General features: G+C 51.0%; 1 protein-coding gene across 1 annotated transcript in view; it reads left to right on the plus strand.

Moving 5' to 3' along the window:
* Window positions 1-18,979, plus strand: part of ALPK2 (alpha kinase 2) — a 97,321-nt gene extending 78,342 nt beyond the window's left edge. The window contains exons 11-13 of the mRNA XM_058676766.1: window positions 5,123-5,340; window positions 9,241-9,289; window positions 18,698-18,979. Coding sequence (XP_058532749.1) covers window positions 5,123-5,340; window positions 9,241-9,289; window positions 18,698-18,914 — 484 coding nt within the window. The 3' untranslated portion in view covers window positions 18,915-18,979. The remainder of the gene's footprint in view (window positions 1-5,122; window positions 5,341-9,240; window positions 9,290-18,697) is intronic.
* The last annotated feature ends 7,179 nt before the right edge of the window (window positions 18,980-26,158 follow it).

Consider the following 26,158-nt stretch of genomic DNA (forward strand, 5'->3'; position numbering starts at 1 on the left):
ACATCTGGGCCTGATGTCACGTTCATGGCACCAAAATCAGAATACTCCTCAGTTCCCAAACACACACACATTCACAAATACACACACTCTCAGCTGATCTCGCACATCCCTAGTACACGCACACACTGAGAAAGGGAAGGAATAAGAGACAGGGAGACAGAGAGAGCAAGAGCTAGAGCTGCGCTGGCCCGCACACACCCGCCTTCTCTGAAGGCCCCATGGTTGAATACCTGCACCTAGAGATGGAGCCCAGAGACCCAGGCTGTCCCCATGGACTCTGAAGCTGGCCTGTGATTCTGCTCCATGGAGGTGGGGTTCCTGAAAACACTCTGCTGGAGCAGCTTCTGTTTCTGAATTCATGAATATGAATGGGACTACACTATCTATGCAAATGGTCCTGGCAGAGGCCAAGCCTAATTGAGAAGCAGAATAATGCCTATGTCCTGTTCTTGTTTTCCCCCACCGAGGGCTGCAGAGTGAATAAGGTCCCAGGCAGAGCCTGACCATGGCTGGAAGGGGTCCTCAGAGGTTCCTGGTGGGAGTGAGGGGGTACATGATGCCCTGAAACCTGCCAAATGAAAAAGCTCTACAGGTGACGCCTGGGCCGCTAGGCCAACGTCAGGGGCACAAGGACAGGCCCAGAGCCATCTGGACAACGCTTGAAATTGCTTTAGCAGCACACAAAGTGCTTTCATCCTCAATGCAGAGAGAACACTTTAGCCAACTGGTAATGAGCTCACTGGTACTGGCGGAGCTGGCTGCTTTGTGTCTGTGCATGGGCCAGCTTCCAGAAGGGGTGTTGTCATAGCCTGCTGTGAGCAAGCTCCTGCCACCCTGTCCATGGAGCCAGAGGCTTCCCACACTGTTTCAAAATAACTCTTGCCACAAGCAGCGGAGGATAAACAGGCCAGGGCAAGAGTCTGGGGGAGGGAGTGGAAGATGCTGAGTCTAAAAGAGGGGGTGGGAGGAAGGACCATGTAATTTCTTGGAAGTGCTGCATTTTGCATCTTGTAAATTCAGTTGAGTTTCATATCCTTTGTCCCTTTATGGCTGTATTTGTTCTAATAGAAGCAGCATCTTCCCAGCCAGCTGGCACTTGGGCTAACACCTGTGTGTACCTTCCCTCACTTCCTGAGAGAAGCATAGCCCACAGTGGTCAGAGAGACAGTCCTTACACATGAGCACAGCAAACTGTACCCACACTGGTGGCAACAGGACCCATCTCTAGCCCCAGTGCCCTCGTGACTTTTCTAAAGTTTGGATCTGACCATTACAGTGAAGGTGATGTTTCTACCCTTCAGGGTTGTAGTCCCAAGCCTGTGATTCTGGCGAGAACTTCTCACTTACCGGCTCTTTGCAGGGTTTACATGGGAGACCGGCACTGAGCACCTCCTCTCAACATAGTGGCTTTGGCTGGTGTGTACTTGGGACTGTGTCCCTTGACTTTGCCCTTCAACCACTCCCCAAAGTCTCCTTTCTGATCCTTTGAACATAGGGCAAGTTGGTAGGGAATTCCAAACATTGTATGTCATTAGCCCTGCGATCAAGAAATGGATGTAAATGTGTTCATTCACTATTTTTAACCAAAGTCTTCTTGAGCATTTATTATGTGCCAGGCTTTGCTTCTATTCTGGAATGGCACTGAAAGAATCCAAAGGAAAAGGAAATGTGGGATGCTCTTCTTCACATCCAGCAGGAGTAGACGAGAAGTCAAACAAAATGTTGAAAAGCAACGCTACGGTATTAAGTACTAGGAATTACAGGGTACAAAGGAGGTAGAGAACCAAGAAAGACTTCTAAGAGGAGGATGCTAAAGAATGAGTAAGAGCTTGTGAGAAGGGGAACAAGTGCAGAGAAGTGCTGGCAAAAGAAACAGCATGTTCAAAGGCATAGAGCCATGAAGGGTGGTTTTGAAGGAAATGGAAAAGGTTTGGTGTGTTCAGAGTGCTGGCAGGACACAAAAGAAGAAGCAGAAAAAGAAGCCAGAGGGACAACAGGTGCCAGGATGCAGAGACCTCACAGTGCTCGGCTAATGAGCCTGGCCTGGCTCTTTCAACTGTAGGGAGAAAGTTGCAGGGGTGAACCAGAAGCTGTATGTGGCACAGACTTTGGGCAGCAGGCAGGTGTGTGTGTGGGGGAGCTTAGAGCTATCTGCCTAGTAGCAGTGGATGCTAAAGGACTGGGCATGATGGCATTAGTCCAAAAGTGGTCACCAAAGCCAAAGAAAGGGATGGGGTGAGGAACCAAGTCCAGAGCTGGGAGTAGGAGAGGGAGAAAGGCCTTACATGACATTCAGCAGGGTGTGAAGGTGGAATACCGACTAGGGAGATGATGCTGTGCTCAGAGATGCAGAGCACGTGTGGCTCAGTGAGGGTCTGAGTCTTAGAGCATCGTTTCCAAGGGGCTTCACGCTGCTGCGGACATGTGACTGTCACACTGCAGCCCTGGAGCCATGGACAGAAATGGTAGCTGTAGCTGTGGACACTGTAGAGACACAGGGCAGAGGCTGTGAAATGAGAAGAAAGGGCCAAGGATGCAGCTTTGAGATGCTCAGAGAAGCAGGTGTCAGCAAATGCCAAGAAACAAATGCAGGGCCACGGCAGGCAGCCTGGGTGCTAATGTCATAACCAGACACTGCAGAAGGATGGCAGGGAGTCTGGGTCCAGCAAGAGGGGCCAAGGGAGGAAGACACAGCTTTGTTGACTCGGGGCAATGGGTCAAGGAGGGCAGTGGGGTGAGGGGTTGTGAACCCAGGAGCTTTCTACTAAGGGAGGGTAATCAGGGGAATTGGAATGACACTTGAGTGCAAATCATCCAAGGAAGGTGATGCTGGCTGTTTTTAACAGAGGGGAGATATGAGCCTGTTTGTAAACTAAGGGACAAAAAAAGTGGGGGGGACAGAGAGGGACTCTAACCCAGAGGGGACAAGAGATCAGGAGGCAGCAAAGTGGTTTTGCAGAGGGCCAACTATGTAGGCCAAGATGTAAAATCAAAATGATTAGGTAGAGACTTACATAACAACAGGAAATTAATATCTACACATCTTAATGGATGAATTTCAAAAGGGGATAACACCTTTTGGTTACATACCTTCACTAATGAGAATCATCAAATCTTTCAAATCAGATTTGGCTGTATTAGGGTCCAGTGCTGACCACAATCAGGTTGACCATAGCATTGCTTTGTAAATATCATTCTGAGCTTGTGGGCTGCAAGGAGCCGGCATTGAGCTGGACACAGGCAAGTGTTGCCAACACACTCTGTGTTCAACTTCTCCAGCAGCGAGTAGTGCAGGGAGGACATGGGCAGAGCCTTCTGCGGGCTGTGCTGGGGTCTACTCCTTGCCTTGGGAATAGCCAGTCATGACATCCCATACTGCTTTGAGCTGGGGTAACTGTGCTTGGGGAGTGGATGGCCACATCACTGGGGTAGAACCAATGATGGTTCATTCTTGGCAGACTGGGGATGCCAGGCCAGGCAGTAAGGTTGGCATGAGCTTGTGTGTGGGTGGGAGAAGACCAGGCTATGGGGCACAATAAGAACAGGGGATGAGGATGTTGGAGCGCTTCTCCCTGAGCCCTGCTCTCTGCAAAATCATTTCTTGCTTAGCTTCCTTGACTCCATTCAGGCCTCACCTGATCTAGAAAGTGCAGATAGTGCTCCTCATGCTCCTGCCCCAAAGGTTGCCCCTGGAAGGCAAGGTGTGTCCCTCATTCACCTCTGCTCCCCTGTAAGTCTTCATGATTCTGACCCAAGCTATTCAGATGTTGGCTGAGTGACTAGAGTTGGGGGGAAGGGGTGGTGAGAGTTTCCAGTCACTGCAGTGCTACAGGTGTGGAGGGTGAGGCAAGTGAGTCCTTCAGTCTCATGTAGAGCTGGAAATACTATTGGACAGCAAGTGCAGGCGGTGAGGATCACTGGAAACGCAAGCCGGCAGTTCCAGGGAGAGATCAGAACTGGAGACCGCGCTGTGGAAGCTATGTGCAAATGAACTGTATTTCAAGCAAAGAGATCACCAGGGAGCATGTGCGGAGGGAGAAGAGCTGATGGAGCAGATGCGAAGCAGCGAACGTGACAGAAGCAGCCATGAAGCAGAAAAGGGTAGGGGGCAGTGAGTGTCTGAGGGCCACAAGAAGGTGTCTTCAGACAGAGCTGGGCGTCTGCCGTGCCCCAGGCTCCTGAGGGCTGGGAAGACACCATCAGCTTTGGCAACATGCCAGCCACGCCCTGGACAGAGGCAGCTTCGAATGGAAAGCCTCTTTGAGAGGTTCAAGAGGGGTGGGTAGGAGAGCCATCAGAAACCAAGTCTACCACCGCCTCAAGCTTGGAGAGGCACCGTGAGTCAGGAGTTGGCACGGCCACGGTCCTCGTGCTGTGCATTTGTCACTGCAGGTCGCTGTATTCTTAAGGATGATTCTGCAGAGCGAACAACTGACGAGGGAGCCTTCTGACTGCTTTAGTTTTCACAGTAAAACTGGAAGCTGAGCGTGAGATTGGTGCAGGAGGGGTGTGTGATGTGAGGCGAAAGGAACAGGTGCGAAATAATTCAGTTGGCAGTGAATGAATTATTAGTGAAACAGTCGTACATCCGAGACCTGACAGCCTTTCCCCACCCCTGTGCAACCAGTCTCTTCTCTACTGCTGTGTTTTTCCAGTCAACTCTTAGTACAGCACAGTGAGTTGTTTGTTGGATGGGTCTCTCATTTAAATTCCACATAAGCAGAGTCTTTATTGGCCTTCCTGCTACTGTGTGGAAGAGTGTCTGATGCATAGAAGCCACTGGATGAATACCTGTTGACAAAGCAGTGGATGGCTGGGAAGAAGGTTGGAAGCCTGGGTAGGTGGGTGGAAGGATACAAGTCATTAAGATATAATTATATGGAAGAAGTTCATTCTCAACTTCACCCCAAGCAGAAACCTCTAAACAACCCCAAGAATGAAGAGAAACTAGCTACACCTCCTTCTACCCCCTGAGTGGTCACTTGCAGGACTTCAGGTCTAACTTGGATGGAACTTAGGTCGTGTCTGCTGCTCTGTACCGCTCAGGGAAGGGTAGAAAGCACCAGAAGCCTCTCTTGGGATCTGAGAACCCAAGCTAGGTCCATGTTCTTTTTCCTGCCAGGATCATTCCTATTTTCCTCATCCATCGGCCTGAGAACAACATCCCTTATGCAACAGTAGAGGAAGAGCTGATTGGAGAATTCGTGAAGTATTCCATCAGAGATGGGAAGGAAATCAACTTCCTGAGAAGAGACTCGGAGGCCGGTCAGAAATGCTGTACTTTCCAGCACTGGGTCTACCAGAAGACCAGCGGCTGCCTCCTGGTCACAGACATGCAGGGTGAGGAGCACAGTGGGCCCAGTGCCCAGGGATGCTGTGGGCCGGGGTGTTCCTGGGGAGGGACGGGAGGACAGGAGATGCCCTTGGGGGACTTGAAGAACCTCTGCCCTGAGAAGGCGTTGCTCATCAGAGACTAGTTTAAACAGAGGAGCCTGAATGACCAGCCAAATGGAGCAATAATCTTCACCTTAATAATAATACATGCCAATTATGCTGTCCCATTATAACTGGCAGCCAGAGATGAATACTGGTGTCAAATCCTCTATGTTACAAGCTCAGAAATACAGGTGAAAATCCAGATACACCAATTCATTCTCAAGTGATGGAAATGGTCTTTAGGATGCCTTCAATTCTAAGCTCCCTTTATGAATTCTCAGAATGTTCTCAACTGTTTAGGGATATCACTCTTTGTATGGAACCAGGATGTCAGGGTAAGGGTTCCCCCAGAGAAACACCTGAGGACAAGTATTGAAGTCCAAATGGCTCTCCAAGAGGGGAGAAGCCACCCAGAAGCCACCAGCAGGAGGAAGGGGAAGTGTGACCAGGAAAAGGAAGGTCACCCTGTTACTGGCGTGGGCAGCTAGGGCTCCCGCTTCCGTAAGGAGCTTGGGACGAGGTGTCTCCCCTCCACCCGGGGGAGACTGAGCCACCAACTCCCACAAGCTGCAACATAAGGCTGCTCCTGCTATGTGCACATGGGGACAGGGGCTCCCGCCATCAGAGCTCTTGGCCAAGCTGTGGTGGAGGCAGAGTCCAGGTGCACAGGGGTTAGTGAAGGCAGTGAGTGGGACAGTGAATTGGTTACCAACATATTGCCATGGAGTAAATGGCCTATTTCTGTTTAACTCCTTATTTAAAAACCTACGGAGAGCCTCTGTGTCCCCTTCACCCAGCTATGCCTTATGGAGACATCCAACATAACCATAGCACATGGCCTAAGAGAGGAAAACGACAGTAGCCTAACCCAATTAACAAGCACCCAGACTTACTTCTATTCCACCCATTTTTGTACACACTCATCGTTTCCTGTTCTTTACCTTCAGAAGTACCCCACAAAAAGGTATGTGACACCCACTTCACAGAGGAGAATATTGAGGCTCAGAGACAGTGAGGAATTGCCTGCTGCCACTCAGCAGAGGGGTCTGAGACGCCAACCCACACTTGCTGAACGCCAAGCTCTCCCCACCACACCCTGAGTTAGTGAATTAGCAAGAACTTGGCTCCTTGGCCTTTATGGCAGTCTCCTATGTGGGTCTCATTCCCTCTCCCCAAGTCCTCGGGCAGGACTTAGCTTCCTGCTGCTGGGACCAACAAAGCTGCTCGCTTTTCTGTGGGCTTGGCTGCCACACACTCACAAACAACAGATATGGGCTTTGATCATTTATTCCACTAGGACAATGGCTGATATCCCCTTCCCACCCCGTGTCTTTTCTCCTTCAGAGTTAACTTGGCTTTAAATATTGCTCTTCTACCAGAAAAACGCCACCCTGGGGCTTCATGCACAATGCATTTGGCTTCTAGGCACACCAGCAGATGCAGATGGTGCAATCTGCACGTTATTCACAATGTGCGTGTGGCTTTATGGGCAGTGTGGTGTTTAACGACGCTGTTTAGTTGCTCTCCGCGGTCAGGGAGAATCTTCATATTGCCACTGTTTCCGTGGCATGAAATAGCAACCCAGCCTCCAAGCTCTGCTTTTCATAAATTTCTACTGAGACACTGGAATTAGGATCAAAACCAACAAATCTAAACTTCACCATCTCACATCTAGACCCCCTCACGGTCCCTCCCTGGCTACATTTGCTCAGCTATGGGGGTGGGGAGGAAGGTGCCCCTGTGCTTTGTACCCGAGGCCTGCACGCTGGTGAGACCTGTCACTCAAAAGACCCAGTGGCTCAAATCCTAGAGACAGCATCTCACGCTGCCAGCTCCTTGCCCTCCATCAGAAACAACCTGTAGATCACTGCCATCCCCAGCTCAGTGTGACACTTGCACACTGGAATACAAATTACTCTCATCTAGTGACTCTTAATGATGGTGGTTGAATTGCTGACAAATTATTATTCTGAGAGAGACGGATTTCTTTTTAAAAATTATATCCTTTTTTCCCCTAGACTGGAAATGACAAGTGGCGATTATAAGAAACACAGGAGGGCAGTCCCCCAGTTCCAGGACTTTTGTCAAATGACTTTTTAAAACCAGGCATCTATGCAGCACAGAGCTCTAATGTACAAGCACAATTTTCCATGAGATAAGATGTCCAAAAGGGGATTTTACAATTTGAAGTCCTTTTTTGTTTGTTTCTAAAAAGCATACTCCCTGTAATAAGCACTGTTTCTGCATTTGCATGAGTGGTTAGCAGCTTTGGAAAAATGAGACAAATTCGCCACCGACTGCGACCGGCCTTTTCACATTCTCCCCGGCTCCCCAAGAGTGGCAGGTGGAGCTAAGCTCACAGGCACACTGCAGAGATGGCGCTCCCTGCCTCTGTCTGGCACAATGTCTGAAGAGTAACATGTCCTAGATTTTCACTCAGTTCCAGGCAAACATTGCTGAATCCAAGTGTTTAGCCTTCCCCCTCGGGGTCTCAGAAAACACCATGAAGAAGGGAACTTGGTCGCCCCTGATCTGAAGTCCCCCAGGATGGGTTTTGGACGAGTCCCCCAAGCCCAGACTGGTCCTCAGACTGTGTAGCTCCTCCGTGGGCAGGTTTCCTGGGAGTAGTCAAGAAACTAGCTTCAGGGAGACCAGATTAAGGGGCAAGACAGGAGGCAACAATGTCCAGGTCCCCCTGTCTGGCAGTGAGATGGCGTCATGGGTGCTGTGCCCTGTGTTTAGAGATCATTTGCTGGGCAGCATGGGTGAGGTCTTAGGAGGGGTCCATGGCATTAAGACAAGTACCCAGAGCCACCACCCCTGGGACACAGGTACAGAATTGCTACTTGGTTTGGGCAAGGACTTGTAGCAATGGCCAATGATCTCCATTCTACAGACGCCACAAGGGGGGACTGCTCCTTCCTGCCAGACCCAGGCGAGGTCGAGGGAGTGAGCCAAGGGTCGGGGGGCAGAGTCAGGCAAGTGGCTGTGCTCTGTGCTGAAGGAAACTATGGGAAAAGGCAGACTCATCCACTCTCTCAACTCCATTCTCTGCCTCAGTTCCCAGCCACCGCTGCCTGGCCCCTGCTTGTTGGGCAAGCGGAGACTCCCCAGGAAGGGAGCAGTTTGGTTGTTCTGGGTTTGGAAGCCTCCTAACCAGCACCTGGGGCAGGTGTCAAAGGTCACGCCATGGACTAAGAGTGGCATGACACTGGCACTGGGGAACATCTGCCCAAACCTCACGGCAGTTTCCTGGGGACTGAATCTCTCTGGGGTGGGACAAGAGTCTTGCTGGAGGCAGGAAATGGCATACCTGAACTTGATTTTCAAACTCAGCTGACATTACCTTGAGCCTTCTCACTGTTCATGTTGACCATCTCAACCCATGCCCACGGCTGCTGTCCCTGCTTACCAATAAGCTTCCACTTCCAGCAAGGGGCATGGTCCAGCACCAGGTCCCAAGGGAAGGTCAGGGTGGGGGCAGGGAGCACAGAGCTCATGGAAAGCAACAGGCCTCATGTTCATCACAGAGTAGCTGGCTCCCTCCTCCATCCTGGGGATGCCAGCTCCAGGGCTGCAGCGGCACTGCTGGGGCCAGGGACGTCAGACAGGGTCTGCCTGCTCCCTTGTCACCTCCCAAAGCTGGGTACATGGCTGAAAGCCGGAGACCTCAACACAAAGAGGCCCCTGGTGGTGGAGAGGAGGAGGAGAGTGGATGTTTCACAGGGGGTACCCTGTGAACAGTAGGTGAGAACCTGCTAAGGAGTCCCAGGTGACATCAGTCTTTTCTTGCTCTTCCTACAGGCGTGGGGATGAAGTTAACTGACGTCGGCATAGCTACGTTGGCCAAAGGGTGAGTGGCGAAACTCAAGCACGCGTCACCGGACACTGGGCTTCTGGCACCCAACACGGAGGCCAAGGGGCGGAGTGACTGCCTCCGTCCACACTGCAGATGACAGATGCTCTTGGGCCAAGTCCAATTCATGTCTTTCCTTTCCATCAGACATGATGGGCTTTGTTCCCACAGAGGGACACATTTGCTTCCTTCCTTTGGCACAGACAAGAACTCTCACGAGCACATTTTAAGATTAATTACTTGCAGGGGCACCGCAGGGGAAAATGGTGGCATTACTGGAATGTCTGCAACTAGGACGATTCCACTTTACCACTACCTTTGCTAGTAGAAGCTTCTTTTCTTTCTCTACTCATTTATTCATTAATTACATTGTATTACATGACACAATTTCATAGGTACTGGGATTCTCCCCTCTTCACCCCAAACCCTTCCCCCATGGTGAGTTCCTTCACCTTGATGCATAACCACAGCTCAAGTTCCATTGGGATTCCCTCATTGCAAGCACACACCATACATAGAGTCCAGCATCCCACTGTCCAGTCAAGTTCAACAGCCTCTTAGGGAGGCCCTCTCAGGTTTAAGGGCAGAGCCAACAGAGCGTCACCTCGATCAATTAGAAGCTCCAACATATCATCAGCAACAGTCCAGGTACGATGAGACTGGTGCAGAGTCCACTGATTGACATAGTCCGTCTTAGAGTTTCCCCTTGTCCAGTATTTCGCTGCAAACATATAGCTGAGGTGGTTGATTGATCTACTCCATCTTCCATCTTTTCTTGGTTAATGTTTTGATTCCTCCATTTTGTTCAGGGGAATCCCCAAAGAAACTTTGAGGTGTTCCCAGTCCAGGCTCCTACATGTACTAGTAGTAACCACAGTGCCCGCCACAGTCCATCACTCCGATCAGCTGGTGGTTGTAACCCCTGGGTTGGTTCTATTCTCAGCCCCGACCTCCATTGGAACCAATGAGTATTGCAGCCCTTCCCGGCTCTGCCCATCACACACTCGTCCCTCACCTAAACCAGTGGGAGGTGTGCTGGTCAGGTGCTGCATTCCCTACTGGCACAGGCCATTTCGCCTTTGCATTTTGTGTTTTGTACTGTTTTTATTACAACCGAACGTGGCCAGGCCCCCACACAGTTCCAGCACTCGGACTTGCCAGTGGATGACGTGAACTGACTCAGCCTGGTCTGCCCCCAACCCGAGCCAAATGTATGCCAGTGGGTCACTTTCCAAAGCCTCTGCTATTAGAAGCTTCTTAAGGGGCCTGGCAGCGTGGCCTAGTGGCTAAGGTCCTCACCTTGAACGTGCCAGGATCCCATATGGTTGCATGGTCTAATCCCGGCAGCTCCACTTCCTCTCTCTCTCCTCTCTGTATATCTGACTTTGTAATAAAAAGAAAATAAATCTTTTAAAAAAAAGAAGCTTCTTAAGAATATGTATACACACAAATATATAGCAATCGAGTATAGTCAATTCAGTTTGGATATTTTTAAAGTACTTTTTTCCCCCAAGCACTTCAGGCTGTGCAGAGGCTCCCACGGAGGCTGCTTATAGGCTCGGCTGCTGCCGATGGATCTCTTCTTACTTAGTGTGGGGCGTGCTTTATCTTGTTTGGGATGAGCCATGCCCTGGTGACATTATGATGACTTTTTACCTGGTTTCTTTTCAAAACATTAGTGTGAGAGAGCAAAGAGGAGAAGAGACAGACTCCCATTCAGTGCGTCACTCCTCAGACACCTGCCAGGAGTAGAGTTGGGGCAGACTGAAGCCAGGAGCCCAGTCCAGGGGCTCCGGCCTTTGCCATCCCCTGCCGCTTCCCAGGGTCTGCATTAGCAGGAAGCCAAAAGCAAGAGTAGGACCAGGACTTCAACCCATGGACTAAGCCCAGTGAGCATCTTAGAACACCTTTCCCTTCTCATTGCCTTTGCCTTGTCACCGCTAAGGAGAACACCACTGTGGCTTTTGGTGACAATGGGATTCTATTACGTTTGCCTTCCATGGCTCACGCTGCATCCCAAGTGGGAGGGAAAGGGGACGTTTGATAGGGTGGGTGCTCATGCTGCTCGGGTGTCGGTCAGCAGGTCAGAAGAGGGCTGCTGTGATTTGAGGATGTTCCTCAAAGACTGATGTGTTGGAGGTCTTGGTCCCTCAACTTTTCTGTTAGTACTTGAGAGATTAATGGTCCAGACCTGATCAAATTACAGCATCAAGGAAGTGGCTCCCCGAGGGGTCTTTAGGCTGGTGAGGGGTGTCTTTGGAAGGCAGAGTTGGGTATTTAAGCAGAGTTGAGTCCAGCAGCTCTCTGCTCTCTGACTCCCTAGGCGGCGGGGATTGGAGGGAGCGGGACGGAGGGGGCTTCCCTGTGCTGTCTTCAAGCCTCAGCAGGGCTTCCTGACCTTGGCCTGTGAATCTCCTAAACCGTGAGCCCACACGCAGCTTCCTCTCCTCTAAGTTACTCCTCTCAAGAATTTCAGTTACAGTCGTGAAAAGCTGGTTCTACAATGGCCACTGAGAAGACAGTTTGGGACCTTAAGCTTCCTGGAGGAGAGGGCATCACACACCGTGGGTGGAGGTGGGGCTGTCTAGGGAAGCACCAGGGTCCTCAGAGGGCAGAGGAAGTGAGGGTACAATACTGGCAGGACCCTGCAGTGTGGTGTCCTTGGGAAGGAATGGGAAAGGCAAGGCACACAGGATTGGACAGGCTGGCAACCAGATTTTCAGCTGGCTCTGGGGCTTAGCGAGTGTCTCTGGTTGTCTGGGGCCTGTCCTGGGGTGATGGTCTGAGGCAGAGTGGCAGAGTGGAGAACCCAAAGGGGGAGGCAGTTGGATGTTCTGCATTGAAAGGCAATCTGGAAGCAAGCCTTTGGTCTGTCTGGGACCTGGCGCGCCCTGAGGGGCCGTCTGTGCAGGCTGAGAGAGGCTGCAGATGTCAGAGCAGAAATACACAAAATACAAACAGGGTTTGGGGCTGCCTCACTTGGTTATTTCAGACCACGAGCACCTGCAATGCTCTCACAAATATGCTAATTTACTTTAATGAAGGATGGGAAAGAAGCAGAGGGATTAGCAAAAAGTGGAAAGGGAACCATTTTTTACTCCAGATCAATATGCTGGGGCTGGGAGGCCCTCGCTGCTTGGTTCCACAGTACTTTGGATATTTTCCCGACGTGGCTTTTCTTTGAAAAGCTACTCAGCAATAACACGGTGCTGTACTGGCACCATCTTCACTCGCCGTGCTGAACCCTGCTGCACACTTCAGGGGTCATGGCCTTGTGATGACAGCACACTGGGAGGGGCTGTGTTGTCCTGGAGTGGGGAGGACATGCTTCCAACGACTCAGCTCCGATCTTGGTCCTGCCACTCTCCTGGTGTCTCCTGATGGTGGCGCTGCTTTGGAGTGTTACAGGGTGTTACAGTGTTACAGTGATGAGGGTGACCATGTTGCACCTGCTGATGTCCTTGCTTCCTAGCTGGTTTAGCATCTGTCCTGGACAAATGAGAAGATACATGATATGTAGCCTGTCCCTGGAGGGTTCTGTGCAGAAAACTGTCAATTCAGCATGAGCCGGCCCTGGTTTACATCTGGCTTCCCATGGCACCAGCTGTGCCACCGGGCATGTGAGAAGTGCTCCAGTCACTCATCTACAGAAGCAGGAGACATGCTTCTGCCCCGAGGAATGCCACCCCCACCTCCCCGCACCAACCCAGGGAATCTACTTCTAGTTCCAGAAGCTCTCGGTGAGCCATGCCTCAGCCTGATGCCAGAACAAGTAAATCGCACACTGCCATTTTGGGACCAAGGACTCCCCAAATTCATGGAGAACTCAAGAGCAGGATGATTGAAGACTTCTCTTGGAAATGAGTCAAGTGCTTCCAGGAGCCCAGTCAGTCCAGCTGAGAGCTTTAAGTGGTCCATTTTTTTCCTCCTAATTTCAAAAGAAATTCAATCCCTTGGTTTTGTTCGTCACTTTAATGTGACTTCACTGGCCTGGGACAGCTGCCCAGCATGCATTAGAGGAGCTGCCGGCTGGAGGCCAGGGCCTTGAATGCCTGAGTGTGACTTACCCACTACTCTCCAGCCAAGGAGTACGCAGGGCAGGGAAGGGAACTGCAGCCCCGGGAGAGCCCGTCAGGTCCTCTTTTCTATATTTTCAACTTTTCCATTGAAGACATTTAAGGGAGGACTTCATTAAGTAGAGGCTGGGGCATCAGGGAGGCCTCTTGGAGACTCCTCAGAAACCTCGTGCTCCTGAGGAGATGCTAACAGTGCTGTCACTGCAGGGCAGGGGGCAACTCCTTGCCAGCCAGCACCTGCAACCGAAGGCCTGGAGGTGAAGGAACAGATCCCTGGTGCCAGCCAAGCAACGCTTGTGCCAGCCAGCCTGCTGGACAGAATGAAAGCAACAGCAACAGACTTGGAAACCGCTCCAACTCAAGGGCACTCCACAGACAGGAAGGGAGAAGCCCAGGGCGCAGGACGAGGAGCAGGCGTAAGAGGGCGCAGAGTGCACCTCCCAGAGCTCTCTGCAGAGGAGACAGAGGAAGCACAGCTGGCCGCACATGTCCCCATCCTTTTTTGCCAGCTCCACTCATGTGGGATAGAAGGGCAGGCTGGAGCCGGGCAGCCGTTGGCTGCAAGCAAAGCCGTAGGCAGAAGTGTTCTGTGCTTTGGGTGCCGATGAGTGTACCCAATTCAATTCACTGGTTTAATGAGCTCCAAGGTTGTGATGTGATTTGGGAGGTGAAGGTACCTGTGATCATATAAAGGAAGTTGGAGGGCTGTTGTCACTTAGTACTTAGTGTTAAGAGTCTTAGAACAGGTACATTCGAGTCGAGAAACCCAGCCCTGTACCTCAACACCCTTCATCCTTTGGCAGTGTTGAGTACACAAATTTCAAGTAACAAATCTTGTTTGCCTCTCTGATATCATAACTGGAACATCAAACTCATTTCTGATTTGAATTGATCAGCCATCTACAGTGGTCTGAGAAAGAGCCAAAAGGCCCCTAGGCTTATAATCACAAACCAAACCCAAACCAATCTAAAGAAAAACGTGTAGGAAATACTCAAGTTCATGGAGCAAACAGGCGCAGGAGAAATCCCAGAACAGATGGCAGGATTGCGTCCAGCCACCAGGGGGCACCAGAGCAAACACTTTTGCTCTGTAATCTTCCCCCCCGCCCCCCACCCCCCCCCCCCGCCCCAAAACGGCAATTTCAAGTCTTTGAAGGCAAACAAAGGGAAGTACCCTGAGCAGATGGGCTTAAAGATGACAGATATACATGGTCACACAGCCTTCCCCTAGGGCAGCCGCCAGCCTGCCCTGGCTTTGCAGTCCCTACAGGAAAAGAGACAAGGCTAGAAGATGCATGGCACGTGCCAGGTATCCCTGGCATGGAAACCAAGTTCAACAGACTCTGGGTAGAATCATGTGCCCTAAACAGGGGTGGGTGTGGGATGATGAGGGCCTCCCCAGCCGGGCAGACGGCAGAGAGAAGGCTCAGCTCTGGGCGTCCCAGCCATGGAAAGGAGGAAGGGTTAAAATACACTCCTATAGAGAGCCACACTGAGTTCCACAGAGAAGTTTCTGCCTTCAAGGCCAACATCTGGCTCCTGGGCAGTCCTTGGGGTACCTGTGGGTGGATGTAGGGGATGACAGCCACTTGGTGGCTGAACCAGCAACAAGTCCTGCACCGTGCCTGTAGGAGGAGGGCCGAGAGAGAGAGAAAGAGACCAACCCACGGGAGGGAACCCTGCAGTTGCGTTTTCAGAAACACTCCTTGGTGGCTGAGTGTTAGAAAGCTGGCAGAGGACAAAGGGCTCAGCTGACTGTCACAAGCGCTGCAGGGGCAGCAACTGAGGGACTTTGGAACCGTTTCCCAGCTTCCTCTAAGTGCACCTGACAGCAGGGCTTTGTGCCCACTCACCTGCGCCAGGCTGCTGGGCGTCATTCTCACAGACAGGCACTTCTTCACCCCAAAGAGCTACCTCCCTGGCCTGCCACCACCGCCCCCGACCCTGGAAGGCAGCCTGCTCCTCAGTTTAAGCCAGTCAGGTGTGTGCTGCAGTGTGCTGCCCACTGGCCAAGCCACCAGGCCAGTCTTTGCCACCCAGCAAGTCTGAGAAGACAGTGGTCATGGTGATGACTGCGTGGCTGATGTGACCGGCCAGAACCTAGTGTGTGGTCAGGGGTGTCCTGGGCTCCACAGAGCCCACAAGGACACACACTTCCCACAGGATGGGAACAGCCTTAGCCCAAAAGCCTCAAAATGGAGAGCTTCGAGATATGGTCCTCCTGGGTTTCCTCCCACCAGCCTGTTTCCAGGACCTGTCATTTGCCATTCAGCAACTGCCAAGAGTGGACACTGAAAGAACTCGAGATTGCCCCCTGCAGGACAGCCCCAGAAAACAGTAAGGAAATACTTTTCAGGATAGTTGAAGTGCAGTGGGTGGTGGGGAGGAGCTGTGAAGATGCTGGGGACCCTACACGTCTGTCAGTAGGAGCCGGGAATGTCTGGAAGGCAGTGAGAAAAGGGAGCGGGTGTCGTTCCAATGACCCTGGATCATGCAAGGCAGGATTTGGGCTTCTTCCATCCCACATTGTAGATCCAAATGGGGGTAGGTGACCTCAGAGTTCTTGGCCTCTGAAGGCACTCCATTTCCCCCGTGGTCTCCTTGGCAGTAGGGATGTAGTCCTCAGTGCTCGTACTGATAGTCCTTGGTGAGGCTCTGGGAGTCTTCAGGGTTGGGATACAAGCCTCCTCCTGTCCCCCTGCTCCACCGGTCCACAGAAACAGAAGAACAGTAAACTTCCTTCGGAACTAGGGAGAGGACTTTCTCTGGCCCTTGCCTGCTTCCAACTTTGGGTCCCCACCCTCTTTCGTAAGGACCATCAGAAACCCCTCATAACAAACAAACAAATGAACAAACAAACTAGAATAGATAGACAGAGAACAACTAGGAAAGCTTAGAAACAGACAGGAAGCGGTCAGCCGGGATGCACTTATAACTCACTGGGTGGGACACAAAGATCAGTTACTCCTGTCTGGGATGATAAAGATTTCTCTGCACACCCCTCCCAAAAACGTTCACCTAAACTGTTGACATATGTCCTGTTAAAGTTATAGAGTTAGACTACCCGAAAAACAACCAGGTTCAGCAAAATCATGCTTCAATGCTATAAAATGCTAAATACTAACATTAAAATAGACAAGAGACAGCTGAATAGCAATCTATAGCCATTTTAAGGTATATAGAACATGGTTGAATATAAACCAAAATTGAAATGTCTATGAGGAAGTCACAGGTTGTGGTTGAGAACCTGCATTTCCCTAGTAACATATTGGTTAATCAATACCATGTCAATTAATGCCATAATGTTGTAAATGGTTGTAAATATTATGTTGGGTTTTTTACCTGATTGGGATGATACTCTGCTGGTTCTACTTTCAGACCAGAGATGGTCTCACCAAGAAGCCATTGAACTTACCAGGACAATAAGATGCTGGATTTTATGCTTGGTGAAAACCTCCAATGAAAGAATCTCAACTGAATTTGAACTATGGAAATGCAACAAGGTGGAGCAATCCACCGGGGTGGGGGGAGGATCAGGGGGAATCCCAGTGCATAAAAAAGTGTGTCACATAATGCAATGAAATTAATAAAAAAAGAGAAAGTATTATTATAAAAATCATGGAAAAATAAAATTAAAAGACAAAAAAAAAAAAAAAGAAAAGGGAGGGGGTGTGCACATGTGTGTGTGGCTGTGTGCTTGCATGTCCCCGACTGTGTCTCTAAACTAGACAAGTGCAGGTATACAGACAAAGCACAGAGCCCATAAAAGCAGAGTGAGGGGCTGACTGCAGGGAGGGGCTGCAGAGGGCCTCAGATCCCTCCCTGGAGTTACCCAAGCTTATCAACAAGGGGGGTGCAACCTAGAACCACTGTCCACGTGGCCTGGTCCAGGTGCTGGCTGGGTGCTACAGTCTTACAACCTGGCCAGTGTGAGCCGCCGATGTACCTCCACGCGGCTGTCCCTGCCTGCCCCGTGGCCCCAGCGTTTCCAGTTGCAGGTGGAGTGTGACCTTCAGGAACTGGCGGCGTGGGCTAAGATGGCGAGTGACTCTCACGTGGGGGCTCCCCCGCTGCATCCCCTCCTCCACTTCGGTTGCAGCTTAAGTCATTAGGACAGAACTGTACATCTCGCCTGGGCTGAGAAAGGGCACATGTGACCTCAAGACAAGCCCCGCCCCCCTCTGCTCTCCTGGCGAAGACTGCTCGAGGTAGGGGTGCCCGACTGGACACCCTGACCAGCGCCACCAGAGGCCCAACTTGGGGCAGAGGGAAAGGGCTTCCAGTCCCCATCTCTCTTGTTTTTCTCAAAAGAATGAAACTTGATGTTCTTTTTTTTTTTTTCTAGCCAGGGTGGTTGCCAGTGAAGAAAGTGCCAGGGCTTGGTTTCCATGGAGACAGTGGCTTCGGCAGAGAGCCCGGAGCAGGGTGAGAAGAGCAGAGAGTGGGCAGGAGTTGGAGAGGGAGCCTGTAGCTGAAGAAAGAGCTGGACAGGGACAGAACATTCCAGCAGCTTCTTGAACATCATTGGACTTAACACCCAAGGTGACAGTGCAAAAACAGACTGGGGGAAGCAGGAAGAGAGGATAGGCTGCTCACAGGCTTTGTGGACAGGCCCATGGTGGGGGTGGTGGTCAGAACCGGGGGCTGAGGCGACCGTCAAGACCGAGTCACTCAACCAAAGAAGGTGCCCCACAGACAACCTCAGAGTACTTCCCTAGACAACACAGACATGGTTCTGTGGCCATGCTCTGTGCAACATGCAGAAACCTCTGTATCGTGTGAAAATACGAGTGCCACTGTCCAAACAGTTAGGGAAAACCTGGGCTAATGGCTGGGGAGGTATCACTACTCTGAGAATTTTGTAGCATCTTCAAAGAGCCTGTGAGTGTTTTGAGTGTCCAGGGCATACACCTGTTTTCTTGAAGCATCATGTGGGGCTGTGGCTCCTCCTGACACATTTTGGGAAATGCTGGCCTCAGGGACTGCTCCACCCAGGTTCTCTGACCTTGTCTCTGCTCAGACAGCTGCTCTCGTCCAGGCTGCTCCCAGTGCCAGACAAACCCCAAGCCAGCAATGTTCTGTGAGCCTTCTAGAATCCTGGGGGGCAGTGTCTTGCACATAGCTGGCCCAATGGGTGAGGAATAAGCATCAAGAAATGAAAGACAGGGATGACATTTCAGAAAATCCTGTGTACTTCCGAAGTGGGAAGCTCCCCTGTACCCCTCCTTTTATTTATCTCCGAAATTTCTTTCTCTCTTTTCCTTTTTAAGTTGGCAACATTTTCTGTTCTTACAAAATCATGGTTTTTTTTCCCCACACCAACCCCCAGGTACAAAGGGTTTAAAGGCAACTGCTCCATGACCTTCATCGACCAGTTCAAGGCCCTGCACCAGTGCAACAAGTACTGCAAGATGCTGGGGCTGAAATCTCTCCAAAACAACAACCAGAAACAGAGGAGGCTGAGCCTGGGGAAGAGCAAAGTGCAGGGGAGCTGCTCAGCAGCGAGGAAGCCAGGACCTGGGAGCCCAGCAGAAAAGACAACGTGATGTGGCCGGAGTACTTGGTCTTCCACAGGCGAATACCACAGCAGCTCCCCTGACCCCAGCTGGCAGAGCTTATGCAACTTCCGCATGCAGCACCCGCTGTCCTTGTGGAATGGTTTTGACACAGTGTTTCTGACCAGACTCTGGGAGAGCCTGTGTCATTTGTCAGTCTACGCTCTGTGTAGCCGGCTAGCGATGCGCCCACCTCACCTCACGTCACTTGTGTATCTGTGTATTGCACATAGCTGTGTTGTCAAGGACTTGGTACAGGGTCTGTCCACAGCCCATGTCCCTCCCATTTGCACTCCTGACCTCAGGATCTTCAGGCGTACCCGGCTGCGATGGGAACGGAAATCATGATCGTCTTACCAGGTCAGGCTCTCTTGCCTGTGTTGGGTATGCCGCCATGGCTGGGTTGGCTTTTGTCACACGAGGGTCTTCCGTTTGTCATCTCACAGCTGGTTAGTGTTCCGTTGCATTAAATTCCTATTTAAACGAAAAGTATAAAAAGCACGTTATCACCATTTGTCCTTTAACATCTGTGGCATATGTCACCTGCCCCCAGGATCTCTGAGTAAGTTCACTGTAGTACAAAATGTGTGTACTTGTTTCTACCTTCTCAAAAAAACCTTTTAATTTCATTTTTCCAAACTTTAACAAAGTTTTATTTTCATTTTATTTGAAAGGGACAGTGAGAGAGTCTTCCATCCACTAATTTATTCCGACAAAACATCTTCAAAAACTGAGGCTGCACCATCCTGCTTGGAGCCAAGACCTTCATCTGGTCTCCCATGAGAGGGGCACGTACCCAAGTACTTGAGCCATCACCTGCCACCTTCTACGTTGGGCATTAACAGGAAGGCTGGAGTGGAAGACAGGAGCCAGCACATGGGGCAAGCACTCTGATAGAGAACACAGCCTACATGTTTGCCAAAACACCAAAAGCGAGCCCTTCTGCCTCATTCTTATTCCACCACTTAGGTTCTACCAGTTTCTACTTTTCTCCCAACACGTGGGCTCCCTATAGCCAGGGCTATTCCTCACTAGGGAATTCCAGCTCACAGGAATATTGTCCCCATCCCACGTGGGTCTCCAGCCTCAGAGTCTCCTCCCATGCTACTCTGAACCATGGTCAGAAATAGGGCAAAGAAGCTTCAGGAGTTCAGTGGCCATGAGGAAACCTAACACAGAGAACCTAGACACAGCTTTGCACATGCCAGGGTGACCACACGTTGGCTGCCCTGTCACCCTAGCTGATTTGGGGTCATTTCATTAGTGGACTGTCTTTCTTAGGTCAGTTTAAGTTGGTAGAAAATTGAGTGGGAAGGCTGGAGAGTTACCATCTATGCTTGCACCTGCACTCCATACTTCAGCCTGTTCAGATCTTCCTTCTGGGTGGTGCCTTTGCCAGAACTGATGAGCCAATATCGAAACATACATATTAAGTCTAGAATTTATTTCGTGGTTTACTCTTGGGTATTACAGTCTGTGGATTTTTTAAAAAGGGTAGAATACCTGAAAGAGGACATACAATCGTGAAGCCCCTGGTTCACTTCCACAATAGCCAGATCTGAGCCAAGTTGAAGCCAGGAACCAGATGTCCACCCTGACCTCCCACATGGATGACAGAGACCCAGGCGCTGGGCCATCAGCCACTGCTTTGCTAGGTCCAATTGTCAGGAAGCAGATGGCAAGCAGAGCAGCTGAGATTCAAACCAGCACTTCCACATGGGATGTTGACACTGTAAGTGTTGGCTTAACCCACTGTGCCAGACAACAGTGCTTGCCTGTGAGTTTGCATATGTGTATGATAGCACAGCCAAGCAATATACCATCCAACAGCCTCCTACAGTGACCCACACCCTAAATAACCCCAGGACTGCACCTGTTCATCCCTCCAACCCTAACCACCAACCTGGACAGCCACGGACCTTGTTAATGTGGCTACAGGGTGTACCTTTTCCAGAAAACCATGTGGTTAACAGGTCCTTCAGATATTTTGTTATGTTTTAAGAGGGATTTCAACTATTCCATGGCTGTGTCTGAGACAAGTGTTACTGGCCTCTTCTTGACATGATCCGGGTATCTCAAACTTGAACAAATACAGGAGTCTGCAGGGTGACTTGGGGAGCACAGGCTCTGAATCTGTGGGAGGTCAAGATTCCCCATGTGGCTGGAGACCACACTCAAGAGAGGGTGCTGAAGGCAGCAAGGCAGGTTTGCACTGCTAAATGAGTGACAGGATGTCCTGAAGTTCCACCAAGAGGAAGAAGCTGTGTGCCTTCTGAGTGTGTGGCAAGCAGCACCTGGCACAGGGGCCAGCCAGCTTCTGCGTGCAGCTTCTGAGGGGCAGCTGGGCTCTCTACACCCCCTACTGGGAGACTCCCAGCTGCTTCTGCTCAGAAAACTGTCTCTCGGGATGCCGGCACTCCAGGCTGGAGTGTCTGGGATCAACTCCCACATCTGCTCTGCATCCACCTTCTTGCCAACACCACGTACCCTGGAGAGGCCGACAAGGATAGTTCAGGTAATTGGGTCCCTGCTGCCCATGCAGGAGATCATGGAGTTCTTGGCCCCTGGCTTTGGACTGCCCAAGCCGCAGCTGTTGCTAACATTGGAGGAACAGAGGAGCAGGTGTAAGATCTCTTTTTGTCTCTCCCTATCTTCCCACTCTGCCTTTCAAGTAAATAACTCTTAAGACAATTTTACCTTCAGGCAATTTTTTTCTTTTTGAAAAGAATGGAAATTACATGAGATGTTTGTTTTGAAAAGGGGTTCGAAGAACACTTGAGTCAGTTACGTGTCATCTTTCTCGAAAACCTGCCATTGCCAACCTTTCTTCTGCAGGGGTTACCTTGGGGCACAAACTAGAGAATCTCACTTTTCCACAAGGGAGGCTGCAGCCTGCTTCGCCCCTTGAGATCCTGTGGAAGAGTTCAGCAGTGCAGTTCTAGAAAGTTCCACAATGGCAAGAAGACAAGGAGACATTTGCATTGGGTCCACCCAACTATGTCAATGCAGATACAAAAGGGACTTTCCTGTCAGCTCAGGACACTCTAGTGGTAATCAATAATTACAAGAAATCATACCAACACCAGTGTTTGAAACATTATGGACAGCTGTGAAAGGGTAGGTGTCCCCCATGGCCCTAGCTGGCTCTGACTCCTCACTTGGCAGGAGATGGCTGGCAGGAGAGGATTCTCCAACCCCAGTGTCTGTGATGCGCAGTCAGTCCGTGACTGCCTGTCTTGGAAGGCTCTGTCCCCCTCTCATCACAGATACTTGGATTTTCCAAAGGGCCTGAATTGATGACTGTGGTCTGACTGCAGCTTTTTGTAAACATTTAGAGGTCCAGGGACAGAAGGGGCACCTGCACCAGGAGATGTCGCCCTGCCAGCATTCCTGGGGACAGCCTGTACAAGATGTGTGAGCGTCTGCATTAAATGCTGCTTTCCTTGCACACTCACAGCAGGGTGAGTGTGCACAGACTTCATGCAGCACACACTCTGGCCCTGGGGTCTCAGAAATGCCCTCCCTCACTGCCAAGGTTTGAGTTCAATTTGCAACGTATCCAATTTCTGTCAACTTTCCGCATTAGAGTGCAGAGGTAGGAAGACTAGAAGAGCACTCAACCAGTCATTGAGGTGAGATGGCCCAGTGGATTTAGCTGGTGATTATGAAAATACTTGTGGAAAATATCTTTCGGTGCAAAAATTCAAATCCATGCAGCTTCTCCCCCATAATTTGTACTGTCCCCTTTTGGAAGTGCCTTAATGAGTCTTGCTTTTCCAAAGGGCTCCACAGTGGGTGTATCCCCAAAACCAACCAAAACAACATACAAACAGGCCTGTTTTTTGTTTTTGTTTTTGTTTTTCTACTAATGAGGATGGCAGGAAAGCAGTGCCTTCTTGCCAGCAGGCATCATGTTCTGGAAAGGTCTAGTTTGGGTGTGGTGGGGGTGGTGGGAGTGGAGGATGGGTGGCCTGCACACAGGTCTCCTGGTATTTCTCATCCCAGCATCTCACAGCCAAGCTCTGGCAAACCTCTTGAGAACAAAGGGTTTCAATGAGCTTATCACAAAGGATGCCAGAAGACATCACAATTATTTGCTAATTATAAAGTGCTCTCTTTTCCAAACACACATCCTGTCTTGTGTGCCCCTCCATGCGTGCTCACTTGGATGCAGAGTGGGGAGTCCACTGCCACCCCAGCTCTGGCCTCTCAGCACACACTCTGCTCTGCTGGACCACGTGAACCAAGGTGGGCAGAGGGCACTGCTCATTTACATGTACAGATGCCACTTGGATTTAATTTGATTTTTAAAAAATCAGACACAAAGCCTCTTCTGCATGCTAACCAGGCTGCGAGTGCATTTCCCAGCCTTTGCTGTAACATCCCTGAAATCCTTTGAGGCTCTGCTTGTTCTAAGACCAGTTTGTGACAGCTGAGAGGCAAGATGGGAGCCGCTCTCGTTCATATGATCAGTGTGCCGGGCTTCAGTCTTACGTGAGTTATTCCCACAACATTCACTGCGCTGAGAGATCGCGGATGTTTTTTTTAATCTACAAGAAATCCAGATGGTCGCTTGTAGAAATCGTCTCCAAAGCTTTCCTTTAAAGTCCCGTGTTTTGGATCACATATGGTCAAGCACAGTGAGCCTGCCAGCTTCCGTCAGCAGCGACTGCATGGAGAGCTGCCCCTCCACCCCATCATCTGTTCCTTCTCTAACTCCAGGTGGGGCAGCAACGCAGTCACTGTGACTGGCTGGTGATGAACTTGCCCACAGGACAGTCTCAGGCATCTGTATTGCTTTCCTAAGGCTGTTGTACAAAAGACCCCGATTGCTGGGGACCTTGACCAACAGACATGCATCGCTTCATGGTTCTTGAGGTTGGAAGCCCCAGGTCAAGACCTTGTAGGGCTGTACTCCCATGGAAGACACCCAACATGCACCAACCCAACCTCTCTCCCCAGCATCTCAGAGCCCCTTGGTTCATGCTGGCACCATCCGTGTCCTGTCTGGTGCTTTTCTGGTGTGGGTGTCTGCCTGCGTCTTTTTAGATGGTCACCAGCTATATCTGATTAGAGCTCCCTCTAGCAACCTGTCTTCCACAGTAACAGGGGTCAGGACTTCAGTGCAGAAACTGAAGGGGGAAATGATGCAGCTCACACCAGTGTTCCCGGCCTGTACCTGCAGACAGCCGGTCAGGGCTAGAGGGAACAAGACAGTGTGTACATGCCATTGGGAGAGTATGCACATGCCACTTGGTGTCATGTACCTCCTGGCATCATGGGGGGTCGGGCAGCCTGGTCCACAGAAGAGTGCCCTGTTGTTCTTGGCCCAATCCTTCCTGCATCCGTAGGGTCTCCTCCTTGCATACTCACCAGGACTGCTGTTCATGTAGGAGAAATGGGCATGGTGACCCCAGCTGTGCAGTGTGTCAGCTGGGAACTTCAGAATGGTCAGCCTCATGCGTCTTCATACAACGGTGACTTCCCAATGGCATCCTTCTAGACTCCAAACCCTTCTGTCTGGTGGCCAGCTCAGCATCTGCATCTGAATGAGCAACCAAAGTCTCAAGTTGAGTTTTTCCAGTGTAATATCTGCCACCTACCAGCAGGCTTCCTTATCTTGGACAATGGCAACCCCAACCCCCCAGCAAATCAAGCCCGACCCTGGTAGTCATCTCCCTCCTCTTTAATCGTGCACCACATCCAAGCCATCAGCAAGTCCTATCTTCCTTGCTTCAAACCCAAGAGAGAACCACCTTCATACCTACTACCCTGGTCCAAGGCCCCTGTCGCCTGTGTGCCTTCTGCAGAGGCCTCCTCACTCACCCGTTCTGTCCATCTGTATTGCCTTGTCCCCACACAGGCTGTTGTCAGCAGAGCTGCCAGAGTTTGTTAAGAACAACTTCTTCTTAGAACCCTCTGGTAATTTCCCATCTCCCTCAGATTTCTCACACAGGCCAAGAGCCTCTCACTGTATCCCAAACACCTCTCCACCCCTCCCCCCTGCTCACTCATCACCCAGGGCTGGTCTCCTCTGCATGCTGTGCACACGCCTGCCTCAGGGTTCTCGGTCTTTCTCTCCCCTCTGGATGCTTCTTTTCAGATACCTGTCACCTCAGAGGGCTTCCCTGAGCTCCCTGCTGGGAGCCATAGCCCCCTCTGGTTTTCTGTCTCTATCACCAGATGACACAAAACACACTTCACTGTGTTTGGTTATCTCTACCCCCCATTCCAGAGTGCAAGTGTTTTAAGGGCAGGGTTTTGTGGGGTTTTATTTGTGGATGCATCCCAATACCTTGGCACCAAGCAAACCCCTGACCAACATCTATTCACTGACTGACTCTCTGACCCACCTGTGTTATTGTCTGATGGGGAGGTGGGGCAGCCTTTCTTTGGTCAATGTGATCTGATCAAACTAACACTTCTTGCTTCCCTGGGAAGTTTGGTGGGGCTTCATTCTTACACAGGAAGATAGTACGGTAAGCAGTAAGGTGCCCAGGATCCCAGTCAAGCCAATTTGGTTCAAGTCTCATTGTTCCTTCTCACAAGCTGGTTGAGCTGGCAAAACTTACTCTCTCAACACTGAGTACATGCTGCTTGTATGAGGAGGCAGGTCCTCACCTACAGTAAGCCTGTTGGCGCCAGCCTCCTTAGTCGGGAGAAACTGTCTCCTGCTGATGGGTCACCCAGTCCAGGGTGATTTGTCACAAATCCCTGGACAAACTCCCTCAGAGGATGGCAGGCAGGAAAAGGAGCAAGGCAGAGATGGTCCACTGGGTGGTCGGGCCCAGTGTCGTGCACCTGCTCCTGGAGCAGCAAACCCACAGCACTGCAGGGGCATCATTGGCTGGCCAGCCTCTCATGCAGGAAAACCCTGTCCCGCAGAGGAGTCTCTGGAGTGGGCACGTTTCCTGGTAGCTCTCAGAGCATCGACGAGTTTACCTGCCAGGACTGGCGCACATGGCACTGCCGCAGCTTCCCAAGAGGGGGTCTTTTCCTGTTGGCTAACAGCACCTGGTGACAGCAGCCTGCCAATCAATAGTACCACCATGTGGCATCACAGGAAACCAAGCAACCCCAGATGTGTCCCCAGTCTGCTGAGGGTCTAAGTCAGCAATGGTCCTGAGACCACAGTCACCCTTGCCCTCCCCGTTCTCAGCGACAGCTGTCCAGGCACAGGGGAAGGGAACAAGAAGGGCCCATGCGCCTTGCCTTCCCATTCTCTGCCTTCACCA

The sequence above is a fragment of the Ochotona princeps genome, chromosome 18, assembly GCF_030435755.1.
Source record: "Ochotona princeps isolate mOchPri1 chromosome 18, mOchPri1.hap1, whole genome shotgun sequence".
In the NCBI taxonomy this organism is placed as follows: domain Eukaryota; kingdom Metazoa; phylum Chordata; class Mammalia; order Lagomorpha; family Ochotonidae; genus Ochotona; species Ochotona princeps.